Raw genomic sequence first — 18,991 nt, 5'->3', positions numbered from 1 at the left:
TGAAGTTGGAATTGGGAGTGGGGAGGCAAGGAGGCCGGTGGGGCGTCTGCAGGGGATGGAGGCTAGGTGTGCACCAGGGCTGACAGCAGGGGTGGGGACACCCAAGGCAGACCCCTTGGGGTTTCTGGCAGTGGCTTTGGCTGGCAATAGGAACACCTCAGGCTGAGTGGGCTGTGAACAAAAAGGACTCATTGGTGGGCAGAGGGGTTGCCCATCAGCACAGCCTGAGTGGATTTAGAGGGTGAGGGGTCCACACTGCAGACTCCTGAGCCAATGCTGGTCTCATTAGAGCTTCCAGGTTTAGCAAAAATCAAAACACATCGATACAAAGAATGTCCTGCTGCATGTGAATTCAGGTCGACGATGAATAAGGTTTTAGTATGTCTCCCAAATTGGGCATCTGATATTTTATTTGGCAACCCTACCTTCAATAGCCCCCCATACACACACATGCGTACATCCCTTTCTGAAATAACAGTAACAAAACTACACACAGAAACCTGCTCATCTGTGGTCCCTTTGGCGTTTACACGGCATCTGTTCACCACGTGCCTGCTCTGAGTCCCTCGCCGTGAACAGCAGCCCCAGACTCCACCCATTCCATCTCCCTTCCTTCCTCTGGAAGCTCCCAAGAGCTGTGTGGGCTTTGCTGGGTGGGACAGGAGGGCAGAAGTGGGGCCCTGCCTGGCTCCACACCGTCTCCCTCAGTCCCTCCCCCACACCCAGGTGAGACATTTCCAGGAAGCGGTCTCCACTCAGGGCCTGGACCCCAGTGGGGCTCAGAGCCACAGGCTTGGGGCTGCTTCCTGGAACTGCCAGTCTCGTCCCTTGTCGCTGTGGCCACATCCTCCCTCCGGCAGCCCTGGGCTTGGTGGGTTCTAAGAGGCCAGGTCCTGGGCTGGAGAGTTCTATGCAGACCCAGCCACAGCAAAAGCCTGTGTCCCCGCTCCCTGGAGCTGCCCAAGAGAAAGGCTAAAGTTTCCCATGATTCCTCAGGACCCTCATTAGCATGGGGATCCCTGCCCCAACACCTGGGGATCTGGGGCTTAACCACTGGAGATCAAATGGGTGCTCACATCACTCCGATGGCAATGGTGGGGGTGGGGGAATTCTGCCTGGAGTCAGTGTGGGAAAGAGGCCTTCTCTATGCACAGCTGAGGCAATTTTGAAGAAGATGTGATGACCATGAGGAATTTCATTAGACTGGAAGATTGGGGACTGTGGGGTCGGGGGACATATGGAACACCTGGAGGCTGTCCCATGTGGGGACTATTCCTAGAACAGCAGAAAGCCAGTGAGATGGTAGCAGAGGCCTCTCTGGGGAAAGAAACTGAGGCCTGGTGAGATGTGCCTAAGAAGGGACTGTGTCTGCAAGGTTGAGCAGAGCTGGGCCTGGGGCTTAGACAGGCTGGCCTGACACTCAGTCAACACTGTTAATAATAACAAAAATTCTAATATGACACCAGCAACCGTTTACTAAGCACTTACTTCATGCCAAGTCTCTTTATTTGAATTCTTTCACTTAGTCATCAAAATAGGTACTGCTATGGCCTCTATTTTACAAACAGGAAAACTGAGGCACAGAGAGGCTGAGTGGCTTGTCCACAGTCACAGCTAGCAAGTGGCAGAGCTGGCACTGGAGCCCAGGCAGTCTGGCTCCAGAGCCGGTGCCACCCAGTGCCTGGTGAAGGAACTATTTGCATCTAGAACTGTACAGAAGAGCAGAGGATGCCCCAGGAGAACTTTTCCCCAGGGGAAATTCTGCTCCCATTTTCTGCCTGTGACCTTCGAGATCATTAAAACTGCCTGATGGCCTGGCACAGGGCCCTGAGCGTCTACCCCAGCCCTGCTCTTGTGCCAGCTATGTCCGGGGTGCAGCCCCCAAGAGTGACAGCGCGCCACTGAACTGGGAAAAGAGACAAATGGCCATGTAAACGTCTCTCCTTTCCTCCTGCGGGTCACTCAGCAGGCGCAGTCCAGCAGTTACGGCCCCTCCGGCCGGTGCGTGGTATCTGCAAACAAGTGATTGAGCGATTCCAGATGCAGTCTTGGCGCCAAGGGCCGCCGACTGGGCCAATGGCGCCCCCTAGTGTTCGTCCTGGGAAACGCACTGGCTTCATGAGCTTTGTCTCCCACCGGGTCTGACAGGTCTGGGGCAAGCCAAGGGTGATTCTCTTTGGCCTGAGCTTCAGATTTAAAACCCACACTCTGATGTCTGCCAGGGCAAGTTCAATCCTGCCCAATCACCAAGTAGCCAGGTCACTGGAGTCCAGCTGGTTCAGCTGAAGGAGAAAGAAGTGTTTTCCTCCGCCCTTAAGGAAACCCCGTGGGTGGGCTGCTCATCCGAAAGGTCTGTGGAGGGAGGTCTTGGGAGCATTGCAGGAGGAGCCTCTGTGAAAGGCTGAACCTCCCAATCTTTGGGAAGGGTGGGCTTGGAATTGGAGTCATCATAATTTAGGGAGTTAAAGGAAAAGAGGCCTCAGGTATAGGCCAGTAAACTCTCAGACGCTGGGTAGGCCCCACCCACCACAAGCCATCTGGCCCTCCCCAGGAGGAAGTGGCGGGGCCGAACAGGTGCTTCCACGGCGGGCTGGCCGAGATCCTGCCCCTAGCAAGCAGGCGGTGGCCGTGGGAATTCCCACCCCACGCTGACATTCTTCACCTGGGTCCGATGAAATCTTCCCCAAGCTCCCGGGCTGGGCTGGAACAAAGCCGCCTGTCCCCATGTCACAGCTGTGGATACCTGGGGTTGGTGAGAAGTGGCAGGCCCAAGGCCATATAGACAGAATCAAAGCCAGGCCTTGAAACTTGGCATCCTGACACCCAAGCTGGTGCTCTGCCCACATCCCTGGCCAGCTGGGCCCAGGTACCAGGACAAAGTTTGCTGCCCCAGGTGATTTGGACCTGGCGCAGAGCAAAATGCCAGGGAGAGGGAGGGTAACACCCTGCCCTCAGTGCCTGGGGAGACCATGGAAGTGGAAAAGGCCCCCTGGGGGTCACAGTGGCCTCTGGAGTCCTGCAGCAGACCTGTGACCCTCTCTAGCGAGAGCTGTGGCCTCAGGCTACTGGCAGCCAGAGAGGCTGAGGGTTCCAGGCCAGGAGGCCCAGACTACGGCGTTGTCTGGGAGGAGCTGAAGGCCTCTATCTTTGCCTTGGCCTCTGCTTCTGAGCGGCACCGCTGGGAGCAGAACCACAGGAAGAGGAAGGATCCTGCAAGAGAAAGGCTGGTAGGTGGGAGTGCCACGGGCAGTGTGGGTGTCCCCAGAGGCCAGGGCCTCCTGGGCTGCAGTGAGCTGCCCATCCTGGGGCCCACAAGCAACTCCCAGAATCTCTTACTGTAGGAGGCAGAAGGGGCAGAGCCTCAGAGCTGGAAGAGCCGCCGTGGCCAGGCCATAGGGCGTCTTCATGCAGATGTAGCCCCTACCAGCTTGGCTAGTGGAGCTATGGGCTGGATGTCAGTCCCCCACTTGCCCCTTCCACCTGAACCCCTTTGTCAGTGAACAGCCCACCAGCCATACACCCCCTGCCCAGTGGCTTCCTCCAGGCTGCCCTCCAGTCCTACCGTAGAGTGAGTTTAAGATGGTGAAGAGGAACAGCTGGGGCAGCAGGAAGATGCCAAAAGAAAAGAAGGCCAAGGCCCAGGTGGTGCCCAGCAGCACAGTGAGGCCCAGCACGGTGACGGTGTCACGGCAGGCCCTGGCACTTGGCGCATCTGCCCGTGCCCGCAGCCTGCGCAGGGTCCATAGCGCCCAGGCCAGCACTACCAGGTTGAAGAGGGACGTGAGGCCACCGTAGCCCATGACCAGGACACTGTGCACCACGGGGCTCCGCACCCAGCATCTGCGGAAGAAGGTGACATGTCAGGTTCACAGCGGCTCCCAGGTGGGCGAGGGGCCAGCGCCACTGCCTGAAGCCCCACCTGGTCTCCTGGCTCAGGCCCTGTTGTTTCTGGCCTGACGGAACACACGGTAAAGCCCCTCACCCAGCTTTCCAGCCAGGCCACCACCAGAGAACACATCTGCTGCCTTGGTCAACGATCTGCAGCTCCCTCATGCCCACCTTTCCAGCCACTGTGGTTTCTCTCACTTCCCCGTGCCTTCACTCACCTGAACACTCTTCCTCTCTCCATTTTACATCTCACTCCTCTCCGCTTCCACGGCCAGCCCAAGGCTGGCATGCCCCATCTTCTATTGGACCCTGGGCCCAGAGCCCTCTTTCCTGGAAACTTCCTCTTCCACCCCAGGACATGGTGCCACCACCTCGTCATCATCTCTGCAGTGGGACGCCCCTCCCCACGAGCCTCTTCCCACCTAGACTGGGCCACCATGCCCTTCCCTGGGCAGTGGGCAGACTGCCAACCCGTGGTTTGGTGGAAGGGCACTCTCCAAGTGTCAACCTGGGAGCAGACAGAGCAGCAGGAGAGCCCCCCCAAGGTCTGAGCACAAAGCCGGGGAGAACTGACCCAGGCCAGCCCCGGTCCTGGGCCCTCCTGGAGGCCTCCACCCTTTGCCTCCCCAAGACACCTTCAAGACAGATGCCACTTTTTAGTCAGACACAATGTCATGTTGAGGCAGGAGAATAGGGTTTGGAGACAGGGAACATAGGACTTCCTAGAACTAAATCAAATGGAAGCCAGGCACGGTGGCTCACGCCTGCAATCCCTGTACTTTGGGAGGCCAATGTGGGCGGATCACTTGAGGTCAGAAGTTTGAGACCAGCCTGGCCAACATGGTGAAACCCCATGTCTACTAAAAGTACAAAAATTAGTGGGGTGTGGTGCCTGTAGTCCCAGCTATTCGGGAGGCTGAGGCAGGAGACTCACTTGAATCCAGGAGGCAGAGGTTACAGTGAGCTAAGATCGTGCCATTGAACTCCAGCCTGGGCAACAGAGTGAGACTCCATCTCAAAAAATAAATGAATAAATAAATATCAAATGGAAACACTTCAACTATGACAGGAAATATCTTCTCCATTTACATAGGGCATATGCCAAATGACTTTGTCACTTTACTTCATCCTCCTCATTTACATAGGGCACACACCAGGTAACCAATGACAGCCTCTAGAGGGTACGTAAACCCCCGCACATTCCGTGACAGGGTTCTTGAGGCCCTGTGCTCTGGCCCATGCCCACACCGTGGCTTCTACTTTCATCTTCAATCAATCTCTGCTTTTGTTGTTTTATTCATTTCTCACTTTGTACATTTTCTTCTTTATTTTATTTTATTTATTTATTTAGTTTTGAGAGGGAGTCTCACTCTGTTACCCAGGCTGGAGTGCAGTGGTCTGATCTTGGCTCACTACAACCTCCGCCTGCCAGGTTCAAGCAACTCTCCTCTCTCAGCCTCATGAGTAGCTGCGACTACAGGTGCATGACACCATACCCGGCTAATGTCTTTGTATTTTTAGTAGGGACAGGGTTTCGCCATATTGGTCAGTGTGGTCTTGAACTTCTGACCTCAGGTAATCCACCTGCCTCGGCCTCCCAAAGTGCTGGGATTACAGGCGTAAGCCACTGCTCCCAGGCTTGTCTCATTCTTTCTTCAAGATGCCAAGAACCTGGACACCCTCCACCAGTAACAATGTGCTTGACGTGAATTGTCCCCTGCAATCCCCATGACACCCCATAAGGCAAGTACATAGTCGTCCTCATCCTACAGATGAGGAAACTCAAGCTCTGGCTCAGGAACACATTCCAGTTAGAGGCAAAGCTGGAACCTGAAGCCCCCAGCCAGAGCTTGTGACCATCACAATCCCCTGCTCAGGTTCACTCTGTGGCCCCTGCCCCTGCATTCACCAAGGTCCCAGGATGTTATTTTGGGATTCCTTCAAGTTGATGAGTGTGATAGTGGATCACCCATTTTCACTGCTAGGAAATATTGCCCCCAGGGTGGCCCTGCCACAGTCCATTCACGCAGCATCCTGTCAGCGGACATCTGAATGATTTTCAAGGGCTGTTTTGGTTTCCAACTGATGTTTGGGTTGAGGAGTGTGTATATACATAGTAAGAGATGTTTTCATGTAAGAGTAAAAGAAGTCACAAAATCCAAGATAACTGTTTCCTGAGAGGGGAAAGTGAGGAAGACCCAGGAAGGGGCTGGCTCATAGCTGGGCGTTCTCTAACGTCTGCACACTAGTGGGTCCTGTGGGTGTGTCACTAAAGCTCCTTTGTCCCCCTCACATTATTATATAAGAAAATAGGCCAGGCGTGGTGAATCATGCCTATAATCCCAGCACTTTGGGAGGCCAAGGCAGGCAGATCACCTGAGATCGGGAGTTGAGACCAGCCTGGCCAACATGGTAAAACGCTGTCTCTACTAAAAATACAAAAATTAGCTGTAGGATGGCTCGTGCCTGTAATATCAGCTACTTGGGAGGCTGAGGCAGGAGAATCGCTTGAACCCAGAGGCAGAAATTGCAGTGAGCCAAGATGACACCATTGCACTCCAGCCTGTGCAACAAGAGCGAAACTCCATTAAAAGAAAGAAAAAAAAAAAGAAATCTTTGGAAAGTATGTAAACTGAGGCCAGAGCCTCCATTTCCTCATCCGTAAGATGGGGATGATGATGAACTTGCCTTACGGGTTCTCATGGAGATTGCAGGGAACAATTCATGTAAAGTGACGTCACATGTCCTCTGAAACGCCAGCCCGAGCCTCACCGTGAAAGGGATGAACCACACCTCTGTGCCACTCAGTCCCCGGTCTTGCTTCAGGGGCTGGGGCCTGGCTCTGGACCAGCCTGCCAGAGACCAAGTCCCAGCTCTGCCATTGACTGGGCTGGGGCCCCTCAGATGGACTTCGTAAGCCGCCTGTGTCTCAGTAGCCCTAAATGTAAAATCAGGTTGGCAACAGGACCTGCCCCTGCCCTTGTGAAAAGGAAGCCGGCTGATGCCCGAGGCCTGCCACAGAGTTCGCCCCCAGCCATCCTGAGCCTGCATCTGCCAGGAGGGAAAAGAAGGCTCCACAGACAACTGCAGGAGGGCGACAGGCCCGCCGAGTTCCTTAGGCTAGTCTGTCTGCTGCTAGAAATGCTGCATAATAGTAAAAAGCTGAATGTCCTAGGGTGCAGGGAGGGCTATACGAGAGCAGCAGCAGCATGTCCCCAGGCCCCCAAAGGCCCACCTCATGGCCTCTTCTCGCCTCCCCCAAGCCTAGCTGCCACAGCACTCTTGTTCAACTAGGAGGGCTGGAGGGGCCTGGCAGTATCATGCCCAGGGCAGGTCGGGAGGAGCCAAAGCCTGAGAAGGTGCAGCAAGGTGGTCTGCAGGGGAACAGAGTCAAGTGCAGGCTGAGCCAGACCCTCAGGGCCTGGGCACTGGAGGGCGGGGCAGGAGAGTTGGTTGTGTGGCCACGTGCGATGGGGAGGCGGGAGGCCCGGCTGCCCTGGCAGGTTGAGGAGCAGAGGCTGGCTTCATAGACTTCACCAGCATAGAACACAAAGCTGCCTCTGCAGGAGACCTGGATCCATGGAAAGCATGTGGCAGAGTTTTTTGTAACCCCCCGTGGAAGCCCCAGCTCCCTCCCTGCCCCACAGCCAGTGCAGCCAGTGCCTTGCCTACAGGATGTTGCAGTTGGAGCCCCAGGCCCATGTGGCCCTTCTGCAGAGCCAGGGAGCCCACTGTAGCCTTTAGGGCACTCACATGGATACATTCTGGAAGCCCGTGCCATTCTCCCAGCTGTCGAAGACGGCGATCGTGCAGGGTCCGTACACTGAGCTCTTGACAGCGAGGGGAAGCAGTACCAGGAGGGCTGGGGCCCCTGAGGGGTGGGACAAAGGCTCAGGAGATGTGGGAGAGAGCTGGCTCTCAGTCCCTGGGGCTGCTGACACAGAATGCCACTGGGCCAGGAACAGCTGGGAGGAGACTGTTCTGAGCCCCCAGTTTCAGAGCAATGAGCCTGGTGGTTTGGAGGAAGCTCTCCTCCAAGATGATGTTAGTGATGGCTCTATGATGGAACAGTGATGGAGGGTGGAGCGGTCACACTGGGAAGGTGGCGGTGGAGCGTAAATGGGAGGGAGGGCTGAGAAATTACTGAGGAAAGAGATAAGCAAGAAAGGGGCAAGGACGGTGATGAAGGTAGTGATGGTGCTGTTGGGGGTAGAGAAAGTAGAGGAGGTGATGGTGGTGACGGAGGTGGAGGAGGTGATGATGGTGTGATGGAGGTGGAGGAAGTGATGATGGTGGTGATGGAGGTGGAGGAGGTGATGATGGTGGTGATGGAAGTGGAGGAGGTGATGATGGTGGTGATGGAGGTGGAGGAGGTGATGATGGTGATGGAGGTGGAGGAGATGGAGGAGGTGACGGAGGTGGAAGAGGTGATGGTGGTGACAGAGGTGGAAGAGGTGATGATGGTGGTGATGGAGGTGGAGATGGAGGAGGTGATGGAGGTGGGGGAGGTGATGATGGTGATGATGGAGGGGGAGGAGGTGATGATAATGATGATGGAGGTGGAGGAGGTGATAATGGTGGTGATGGAGGTAGGGGCAGTGGTGATAGAGGTGGAGGAGAGGATGGTGGTGGTGATGGAGGTGGAGAAGGTAGTGAAGGTGATTATGGTGGTGATGGAGGTGGAGGAGAGGATGATGATGGTGATGGAAGTGGAGGAGGTAGTGAAGGTGATTATGGTGGTGATGGAGGTGGAGGAGAGGATGATGATGGTGATGGAGGTGGAGGAGTAGTGAAGGTGATTATGGTGGTGATGGAGGTGGAGGAGAGGATGATGATGGTGATGGAAGTGGAGGAGGTAGTGAAGGTGATTATGGTGGTGATGGAGGTGGAGGAGAGGATGATGGTGGTGATGGAGGTGGAGGAGTAGTGGACATAATTATGGTGGTGATGGAGGAGGAGGAGAGGATGATGATGGTGATGGAGGTAGAGGAGGTAGTGAAGGTGATTATGGTGGTGATGGAGGTGGAGGAGTAGTGGACATAATTATGGTGGTGATGGAGGAGGAGGAGAGGATGATGATGGTGATGGAGGTGGAAGAGAGGATGATGATGGTGATGGAGGTGGAGGAGGTAGTGAAGGTGATTATGGTGGTGATGGAGGTGGAGGAGAGGATGATGATGGTGATGGAGGTGGAGTAGTGGAGGTAATTATGGTGGTAATGGAGGTGGAGGAGAGGATGATGATGGTGATGGAGGTGGAGGAATAGTGGAGGTAATTGTGGTGGTGATGGAGGTGGAGGAGAGGATGATGATGGTGATGGAGGTGGAGGAGAGGATGATGATGGTGATGGAGGTGGAGGAGTTAGTGAAGGTGATTATGGTGGTGATGGAGGTGGAGGAGAGGATGATGGTGGTGATGGAAGTGGAGGAGGTAGTGAAGGTGATTATGGTGGTTATAGAGGTGGAGGAGAGGATGATGATGGTGATGGAGGTGGAGGAGAGGATGATGATGGTGATGGAGGTGGAGGAGTTAGTGAAGGTGATTATGGTGGTGATGGAGGTGGAGGAGAGGATGATGGTGGTGATGGAAGTGGAGGAGGTAGTGAAGGTGATTATGGTGGTTATAGAGGTGGAGGAGAGGATGATGGTGGTGATGGAAGTGGAGGAGAGGATGATGATGGTGATGGAAGTGGAGGAGTAGTGGAGGTAATTATGGTGGTGATGGAGGTGGAGGAGAGGATGATGATGGTGATGGAGGTGGAGGAGAGGATGATGATGGTGATGGAGGTGGAGGAATAGTGGAGGTAATTATGGTGGTGATGGAGGTGGAGGAGAGGATGATGATGGTGATGGAGGTGGAGGAGAGGATGATGATGGTGATGGAGGTGGAGGAGTTAGTGAAGGTGATTATGGTGGTGATGGAGGTGGAGGAGAGGATGATGGTGGTGATGGAAGTGGAGGAGGTAGTGAAGGTGATTCTGGTGGTTATAGAGGTGGAGGAGAGGATGATGATGGTGATGGAGGTGGAGGAGAGGATGATGATGGTGATGGAGGTGGAGGAGAGGATGATGATGGTGATGGAGGTGGAGAAGGTAGTGAAGGTGATTATGGTGGTGATGGAGGTGGAGGAGAGGATGATGATGGTGATGGAAGTGGAGGAGGTAGTGAAGGTGATTATGGTGGTGATGGAGGTGGAGGAGAGGATGATGATGGTGATGGAGGTGGAGAAGGTAGTGAAGGTGATTATGGTGGTGATGGAGGTGGAGGAGAGGATGATGATGGTGATGGAGGTGGAGAAGGTAGTGAAGGTGATTATGGTGGTGATGGAGGTGGAGGAGAGGATGATGATGGTGATGGAGGTGGAGTAGTGGAGGTAATTATGGTGGTGATGGAGGTGGAGGAGAGGATGATGATGGTGATGGAGGTGGAGAAGTAGTGGAGGTAATTATGGTGGTGATGGAGGTGGAGGAGAGGATGATGATGGTGATGGAGGTGGAGGAGGTAGTGAAGGTGATTATGGTGGTGATGGAGGTGGAGGAGAGGATGATGATGGTGATGGAGGTGGAGAAGGTAGTGAAGGTGATTATGGTGGTGATGGAGGTGGAGGAGAGGATGATGATGGTGATGGAGGTGGAGTAGTGGAGGTAATTATGGTGGTGATGGAGGTGGAGGAGAGGATGATGATGGTGATGGAGGTGGAGGAGTAGTGGAGGTAATTATGGTGGTGATGGAGGTGGAGGAGAGGATGATGATGGTGATGGTGGTGGAGGAGGTAGTGAAGGTGATTATGGTGGTGATGGAGGTGGAGGAGGTAGTGAAGGTGTTTATGGTGGTGATGGAGGTGGAGGAGAGGATGATGATGGTGATGGAGGTGGAGGAGGTAGTGAAGGTGATTATGGTGGTGATGGAGGTGGAGGAGAGGATGATGATGGTGATGGAGGTGGAGGAATAGTGGACGTAATTATCGTGGTGATGGAGGTGGAGGAGAGGATGATGATGGTGATGGAAGTGGAGGAGTAGTGGACGTAATTATGGTGGTGATGGAGGTGGAGGAGGTAGTGAAGGTGATTATGGTGGTGATGGAGGTGGAGGAGAGGATGATGATGGTGATGGAGGTGGAGGAGTAGTGGAGGTGATTATGGTGGTGATGGAGGTGGAGGAGAGGATGATGATGGTGATGGAGGTGGAGGAGTAGTGGAGGTGATTATGGTGGTGATGGAGGTGGAGGAGAGGATGATGATGGTGATGGAGGTGGAGGAGTAGTGGAGGTAATTATGGTGGTGATGGAGGTGGAGGAGAGGATGATGATGGTGATGGAAGTGGAGGAGTAGTGGACGTAATTATGGTGGTGATGGAGGTGGAGGAGGTAGTGAAGGTGTTTATGGTGGTGATGGAGGTGGAGGAGAGGATGATGATGGTGATGGAGGTGGAGGAGGTAGTGAAGGTGATTATGGTGGTGATGGAGGTGGAGGAGAGGATGATGATGGTGATGGAGGTGGAGGAATAGTGGACGTAATTATCGTGGTGATGGAGGTGGAGGAGAGGATGATGATGGTGATGGAAGTGGAGGAGTAGTGGACGTAATTATGGTGGTGATGGAGGTGGAGGAGGTAGTGAAGGTGATTATGGTGGTGATGGAGGTGGAGGAGAGGATGATGATGGTGATGGAGGTGGAGGAGTAGTGGAGGTAATTATGGTGGTGATGGAGGTGGAGGAGAGGATGATGATGGTGATGGAGGTGGAGGAGTAGTGGAGGTGATTATGGTGGTGATGGAGGTGGAGGAGAGGATGATGATGGTGATGGAGGTGGAGGAGTAGTGGAGGTAATTATGGTGGTGATGGAGGTGGAGGAGAGGATGATGATGGTGATGGAAGTGGAGGAGGTAGTGGAGGTGATTATGGTGGTGATGGAGGTAGAGGAGGTGATGGCAATAATGGAGGTGGAGGAGATGATGATGGTGATGATGGTGATGATGGAGGTGGAGGAAGTGATGGAGGTGATGGTGATATAGGTGGTGGAAGAGGTGATGATGGTGATGAAGGCAGTGGAAGACATGATAAAATTAGTAATATAGAAAGTAGAGGAGGGCGTAGACTGAGGTCACAGCTGGTGGTCATGTAATGGCCACTATGATGATGAGGAGGAGGGGAAGAAAGGACTAGAGAGGATCAACACCCTGCCCGCCTGGAGGCCTCAAGACAAGGAGAAGAGGGACGCTGTGCTTACCCCAACCCAGCACACAAAGCTTAAGCACATATCTGCGGATGTAGATGTTGTAGACACGCCCAAGGAGGAGGTAGAGGTTGAAGCCCTCGATGGCCATCCAGGTGAGGCAGCTGAGCAGCGCGTAGTGCAGGGCAGCAGCCAGCGCCGTGCACGCTGACCCGGGCACAGGAGACATGGCGAATGTGGGGCTCAGCAGGAAGGTGATGTTCAGGAGCAGCACGGAAGCGTGCAGGTTCATGTGGATGCGTGTTAGGGAGTCACTCTGCTTCCTGCAGGTGAGAGGAAGGCCCTCCATGGCCCAGGGACATCACCCAGGCTGCACCACCCTATGGGCGCATAGGTGCACACTGACGGGGAATCTGAAGTGAAGGAGGGGCAGGAATCCCACAGCAGCCGCTCCAAAGGCTGGCCTCCCACCTCCTGGCCTCTACCCCCTGGAGAAGCCCACCCAGTTCTAGTGGACTAAATGGGACACAGTGGAGGAGATGTGCCACAGGGAGGTGCAGGCCCAGCACTGTGGCAGCAGAATACCTGGCATGGAAGTGCAGTAGGACCGTGAGCAGTGAGGCCACAATGGAGATGCTGCAGCCGACGAGGGAGATATATGTGAGAGGAGCCAGCAACTCTGCAGGGACCAGGGCCGGGGAGAGTTGCTGCAGGAAGGAAGAGGGGCTGGAGGCCAGAAGCATAGCATCGCCCTCCCTCCCAGCCTCAGTCAGAGGGCCCTCCCCAGGCCTCCGCTCCAAGTCTCTTTCCCCACAAGCCTAGCCATGAACCTGGCTTGAACAAGGCCATGGCAGATATGGTAAGTTTTGCCCCTCCACAGCTCCCCTCTCCCCCTTCTATGAATACCTCCCTTCCCCCATTCCCTATGCACCTGGGGGTCTCCACCACCACTTTACCCTCTCTGTGCAGAAAGGTGTACCAGGCCTGGCCTGGCAGGGCCTTCCCTCTTCCTGCCAGTAATGCTTGGTTCAATGATGAACACATGGCTGGCAGAACTGGGTAAAAGATCTTATTCCACTGGCCTGAAAGCTACCAGGACATGAGCCTGGAACTGCTGCCAGCTATATTATTAGCTCATAAGGAGATCCTGTTTGAGGGCGAAGCCAGCACAGAGCAAGCACAGTTGAGGGACAGAGGTAGAGTGCTATCTTAGTGAGCTTAGTGATCAGCCCCTGGATCAAGCCATGCCTGAAGCCTCACCCAGCCTTTTCAGAAACATGAGTCCATAAGGTTTTTTTTCTTCTGTTATTTTGCTTAAGCCCTTTTGAGTTGGATTTTCTGTTCCTTGCACCAGCTTTTGCCTTGCCCCTCTGCCACAGACGCAGGGCCCTCTACAGCTCTGAGCCTCACTCGGGATGTACACATACCATGAGAACAGCAAAGTAGGTGAGGTGGTTGCAGCGGCAGAGCACCTGAAAGGGGGAGGGCTGCTCTGTATGACAGCCCTCAGGGCTCCAGGCCCCCCAGTGCTGCTTACTGGCTCCCTCCTTCCAGAAGACACAGGTCACAGTGTAGCCTTCCTGTAGGGAGATGCTGGGGTCAGTCAAAGGGTGCAGAGGAAAGGCTGTGGGTCAGTGTCTGGGAGTCCTGGGGGCCAACAGTAACTCAACTGCACATTTGCCAACATTTTACCAGGCACTGGCTGGCCTTTGGTCTCAGTCTCAGATTCCAGCCCCATCTCCATTAGGGACTTTCAGAGTGACCCAGGCAAGATGGCAAGTTGCTCTGAGCGTCAGTTGAGTCATCTACAGAATAAGGTCATTCATACTCATGTCACAAGAATGGTGGGAAAACAAAAGGCAACAGGGAATCTTGAGTGTCCAGCTCTGGCCTTTTATACAGTAGGCGCTCTATAACCAGCTGGTCCCTTCCCCTCCTCCCGGTGGGGAACAGCAATGTGCTCAGACCCATGCCTGGTCAGGGGAGACTCATCCACAGGCAACCTAACGCCAAGCCACATGTGTGGAGAGGTGGAGGAAATGACAGGCAGCCATGGAAAACAACGGAGAGCAGGCAGAGCTGACCCAAAGACAAGGGGAGGTGAGGGCCCTGGGGCCTTAGAGGTTGTGTTGGATTTCAACACGAGTAGGGCAAAGGCATTCCAGGTGGAGGGAACTGTTGTGGCAAAGCCCAGAGGGAGAAAGGAAAGGCTAGTGATGAAATTCAGAGTGTAGGGCAGTCCTGGTGAGGCTGCAGGGAAGATGGATCCAGAAAGCAGAGGCTCCGGGCTTTTCAGGAATGCCAGGAGCTGAGAAATGAATGCATTAAGGCTTGTGAGCCACCCCACTCCACCCCCACCCACAACAAGCACTCCTCTCTTTTTCCAGGATCAGCATCTGTACTTCCCCTAGGAGCTCAATCCTCCACCCTAGTCCCTGGGCCATGTGACCTGGCCCTGGCCAATCCACATATTCCATCCCCCTGGGCACCGTGACAGGTGCAAGGATGGATAATGACCCAGATGAACGTTTAAGATCCTGAGACCCTGATCTGCACTGGGGCAGGTTGCAAGTAGGGGGTAGGGGGAAAAGCCTGATGGGAAGAGGGAAAGGAAGTCTTGCTCTCCAGCTTCCGGCATGCCACAGAAGGGACAGCCAAGGCAGAAGACCATTGCTGAGATGGAGAGGGCATCAGATCCGTCCTGGATCCATCACATCCGCCCACAAGGGCATCCAACCTGTCCCTGGATCCAGCCGTGCCTGAAGCTGGTGGACCAGCCCTAGACATTTCGTTGATGTGTGCCAATCAGTTCCCTCTGGGCTTAAGCTGGCTTGAGCTGATCTATCCTCACTTACAACTGAAAGAATCCTGACAAATACATGAGTAAAAACGTCTCTCTCTCTTATTTCTTGAGCAGGAATTTTCAAAGTGTGATGGGTTTCAAACAGTCTGTTTGTTTCCAAGATGGTTCCACAGGTTTGGGTCTGGTGAAACCAGTTTTCAACAGGAGAGTCACAGAGGGGCAAGGGTGCAGTGGAAATGGGGCGCCCCCAGCAGTACCAGGCTTTGGTTGTGCCAGAAGCTGATGTTCACCGGATCCCTGAGGTTGTTCACGTGCCCGTGACTCAGCTGGGCCCCGAGGACGTCGTTATTGAGCAGAGATGAGTTGTTTTCATCCTGGAATGGCAGCAGGAGAAGGGCTCAGTGCAGGGGGAATGAGGAGATGCTGGGTACGGTCTGAGCCCGCTTCCCTGGCTGAGAACAAGCAGCAAGAGTTTCATGTGTGCAGCGTGAAAGCCTTCCCAGCCTCCCAGCTTTCTTTGCATGTGCTGTTCATGCCCTGTGGAAAGCTGTCCCATCACCACCCGCTGCTCCACCTCCCATTGCTTAATGCATTCCAGCCTCATGCCCTCCACCTCACCACTATCGTCACTCACGTTCAAAGCCAAGGTTGAAAGGCACCTTCGCCAGAAGCTCCCCTGGACCGCACAGTGGAAGGACCCCAACCCCACCCTCACTCATCCATCACTCTGGATCTCTACGGCTAACATCAATCTTGTGCTGATGTTAAATCTCTAAGGTCTGGCCAGGCACAGTGGCTCACGCCTGTAATCCCAGCAATTTGGGAAGCCAAGGCAGGTGGATCACTTGAGGCCAGGAGTTCAAGACCAGCCTGGTCAACATGGTTAAACCCGGTCTCTACTAAAAATGCAAAAATTAGCTGGGCATAGTGGTGCATGCCTGCAATCCCAGGGAGGCTGAGGCAGGGAAATCACTTGAACCCAGGAGGCGGAGGTTGCAGTGAGCCAAGATCACACCACTGATCTCCCACCTGGGCAACCGAGCAAGACTCTGCCAAAAAAATAAATCTCTAAGGTCTTAGTCTAACCATTGAGAAAGAGCTCTCTGAGGGCAGGGAACAAGTGACTTCTTGTCTGTCTCCTGTGTAGGGACAGGCACATAGTAGGTTTCTTAGGTATCATCTGCAGATTGTAATTGTGCCTTCCTACCATTCTGCTAAAGCTGGCAGGGAAACTGAGGCCCAGAGAGGGGCAATGGCTGGCTTGGATTGCACAGTCAGCTGGCTGGTCTCACTTGGTACTGGTCTCCCAGAGGCGAGGCAGTGACGTGGACACCTGCAGTGGATCCCAAGAAGGGACTGGCACCACCCCCTCCTTGGCCCGCCATCACACTGACCTTGAAAAAGTGGGCGTTGGAGAAGTATATACAGATGAGCCGCAGCTCCCTGGGGCGGGTCTTGCAGGCGTCCCGGGTCAGCTCGGAGGGGAACTGCATGGCATGCTGACTGCGGGCCTACAAAGGGTCACAGACTGGCTGCATCTGGCAACCAGGACCTGCAGACCCGACCCCAACACCTTCACTGCCTCCCACTCCGCATGAAACCTCCCTCGGGGATTCCACCTACAGAACCCTCTCCCAGCAGGCAGCATCTCCTCCCAAACTTCCCAAGATCCCAAGCCCTCCCTCCATGCTGCTCAGGGATGGAGCTACCTCAGACACAGCCCCAGTCCCAGCCAGGGACCCAGCCAATCACCCCAGCATCCTGAAAGGAGCCAGGGTTTCTGGCCTCTCCCACAGCTGCCTCCCCCAGGGGGCCTCCAGCCAAAGCAGGAAGCAGACTCCACCCTGGAGGGGCCATAAAGCACCTCCCTTTCCACAGTTTGCACAGCGAGTATCAGCCCCAATTTACAGAGGAGGTGACACACTCCCAGTTAGGGCAGAGCCTGGACTGGGGGGCATGGGGAGGGGGACAGTGGAGCCCAAAAAAGTCCAGATCTTAAACCCCTGGGGGATTTCCAGGGCGGAGGCAACTGGCCACCCCCCCACCCCCCACAGCCTCTGACCTGGGGCACCTGCTTCACAGCAGCACTAGTCAGCGAGAGGCCAGAGAAGTCACAGCTCAGCTTGAAGGCCAGAGACTGGATGGTAGCTGTCTGCAAGGTCAGGTTGTGGCCTGGGAAGCTGGTGTTCAGCAGCATCTGCTCTAGCTGGTGGAGTTGACTGCGGCCCAGAGAGATGGCCAGGGAGGCCAGAGCCCAGAGTCAGATAAGGGTGAGAGGGGGCTCTAGACAGCCTGGGAGGGCAGGGTCTCCCCACCCACACCCCTGTCACTCCCACCTCCAGACCACTGCACACACAGTGTCTTTGGCACACTCTTACTTCTCTATCCCATACCTCCTCTCCTCTCGATTAACTCCTGTTCAGGTCCCAGTTTATTGTCGCCTCCTCTAGGAAGCCTTCCCTGACTGCTCCCTCACAGCTTCCCTGTAGTCACTCTTATCCCTGGCCAGTCTTCAGCACTGGCCTCTCACCCAGAGCAGTTCAGTCTTTGGAGAACCCAGCCAGAGTCTTAGAGCCCCTTCCCAGGAAAATGTATGGAGACCCACAATTCCGTACTTAGTTTCATGACATCCAAGATTTCGGGGCCCCGTTCCTAGATGATAAACTTCATGAGGGCAGTGACATGTCTGCCCAGCATCTCCAGAGCCTAGTGTCAGGCATGCAGTAGGTGCTCAATAAAAGTGCTGAAAAATGCACAGTTAAGAGTCTACACTGGACCAACCCGGTCCCACTGATTTGAGGCGCAGCCTTGGGGTGGGAGGCACAGCTGAGTCTAAACAGGAGAGAGACATGTCCAACTCACCCAGGAAAAGAAAACGAGCTCCGGGCCCTGGGCGCCTCCATATTCTCCATGATTCGCAGTTCCTTCCGTGGCTCTGTGGGGACACACCTCGCCCTCAGCCTGTCTCAGTTGCCCGCTGGCCCCACGGCCTCTAGGCTTTCCATCCCAGACTAAGGGTCTGGTTCACAAGCATCTCCTACTGCCCCCAGGAAGCCTAAGTGACCCCTTTTGATCTCCCGTGGTTTGATGCCTCCCCCTTTTGCACCACAGTCCCAGCAGAGCCCCCTTACCTGCTGCTGCATTCTGCAATATCAGAAGGCACAGGCACAGGAAAATGGCACCACAGCGATCCATGCCCTGTGCCGAGTCTCCTCCAGGAACTAGCTCTTGCCCTGGAAAAGGGCATGCCATCACCGTCATGACGAAAGAGCGACCTCTAACTTCTAGCGTCTGGCATGTCTAGGGTAGGACATGCAGCATCTTATTTGATCCTCACCACTCTTGCATTTGACAGATGAGGAAGCTGAGGCTAAAGGGCAAAGGAACTTGCTTTGCTTAAAGCTGCCTGAAGCCAGCTCTCTTAAAACTCCAGACTCCATGACCACCAAGTAATGGCTGCCATTAGCAGCTCTGCTTGATACACTCCCCCTCCCAAAAAACAGTCTCTCTGAGGGCTTCCCCAGGACCCCAGCTTCTACCCAGCAGGGAGGTGTCTGGGAGAAAGCAACATGCAAAACCCATCCAGCCCTGCCATTAACTCGTCATGTGGCTTTGGGTAGGATCTGTCTCTCTCTCGCCCTCATTTTCCTCCATTTTAAAATGAACTAATAAACTTCTGCTTCAATGGAGCAAATTTATGTCTGCCCCTTAAAGCCCCACTAAAATGAGAGAGAATGAATACAATAGGCACAAAGCAGCAGAACAATGGGAAAGAAAACAGGCATGAAAAACAGTACAATGGGGAAGAAAAGAGGCAGGAAGCTTCTCAGGAAGCTGCTGGAGGATGTGCTCCAACAAAATGAGAGAGTAAATCATGAAAGAAGACACAGGGTACAGGGTTTCCTGTACCCTACCATGGGAGAGGTAAAGCTACTCTCCAGAAAATGGGCACAAGGACAGAACAATGGGAAAGAAAACAACCACAGAGATGGGAGATGTCAGCAAAACTTTGGAGGCTACAAAGTAGGTGTCACTTGGTAAGACGTTTAGCAGACCAAAAAGTGTTGAACCCAAGTGCCTGCAGTGGGGAGAGGTATGGTGCTGGGGGAAGATGAGGAGAAGCCTCAT

At 54.4% G+C, this 18,991-nt stretch overlaps 1 protein-coding gene across 4 annotated transcripts in view; it reads right to left on the bottom strand.

Annotated features, from left to right (window-relative positions):
* Positions 1 to 1,471: 1,471 nt before the first annotated feature.
* Positions 1,472 to 18,991, bottom strand: part of ADGRG5 (adhesion G protein-coupled receptor G5) — a 47,022-nt gene continuing 29,502 nt past the window's right edge. For 3 of the 4 annotated variants that reach the window (XM_035281875.3, XM_054248732.2, XM_008985937.5), the window contains 11 exons: positions 17,995 to 18,096; positions 17,726 to 17,798; positions 16,926 to 17,082; positions 16,258 to 16,374; positions 15,121 to 15,237; positions 13,488 to 13,640; positions 12,646 to 12,767; positions 12,115 to 12,383; positions 7,642 to 7,759; positions 3,563 to 3,840; positions 1,472 to 3,210 (listed from right to left, as the gene is read on the bottom strand). In XM_035281875.3, the coding sequence (XP_035137766.2) occupies positions 3,110 to 3,210; positions 3,563 to 3,840; positions 7,642 to 7,759; positions 12,115 to 12,383; positions 12,646 to 12,767; positions 13,488 to 13,640; positions 15,121 to 15,237; positions 16,258 to 16,374; positions 16,926 to 17,082; positions 17,726 to 17,798; positions 17,995 to 18,096 (1,607 nt within the window). In that variant the 3' untranslated portion in view covers positions 1,472 to 3,109. The remainder of the gene's footprint in view (positions 3,211 to 3,562; positions 3,841 to 7,641; positions 7,760 to 12,114; positions 12,384 to 12,645; positions 12,768 to 13,487; positions 13,641 to 15,120; positions 15,238 to 16,257; positions 16,375 to 16,925; positions 17,083 to 17,725; positions 17,799 to 17,994; positions 18,097 to 18,991) is intronic. The other variant, XR_004737308.3, reaches the window with a different exon arrangement.

This window comes from Callithrix jacchus, chromosome 20 (genome assembly GCF_049354715.1).
Source record: "Callithrix jacchus isolate 240 chromosome 20, calJac240_pri, whole genome shotgun sequence".
NCBI lineage: Eukaryota > Metazoa > Chordata > Mammalia > Primates > Cebidae > Callithrix > Callithrix jacchus.
Note: the sequence above shows the minus strand (reverse complement) of the source record. Positions and strands in the feature narration are given on the sequence as shown.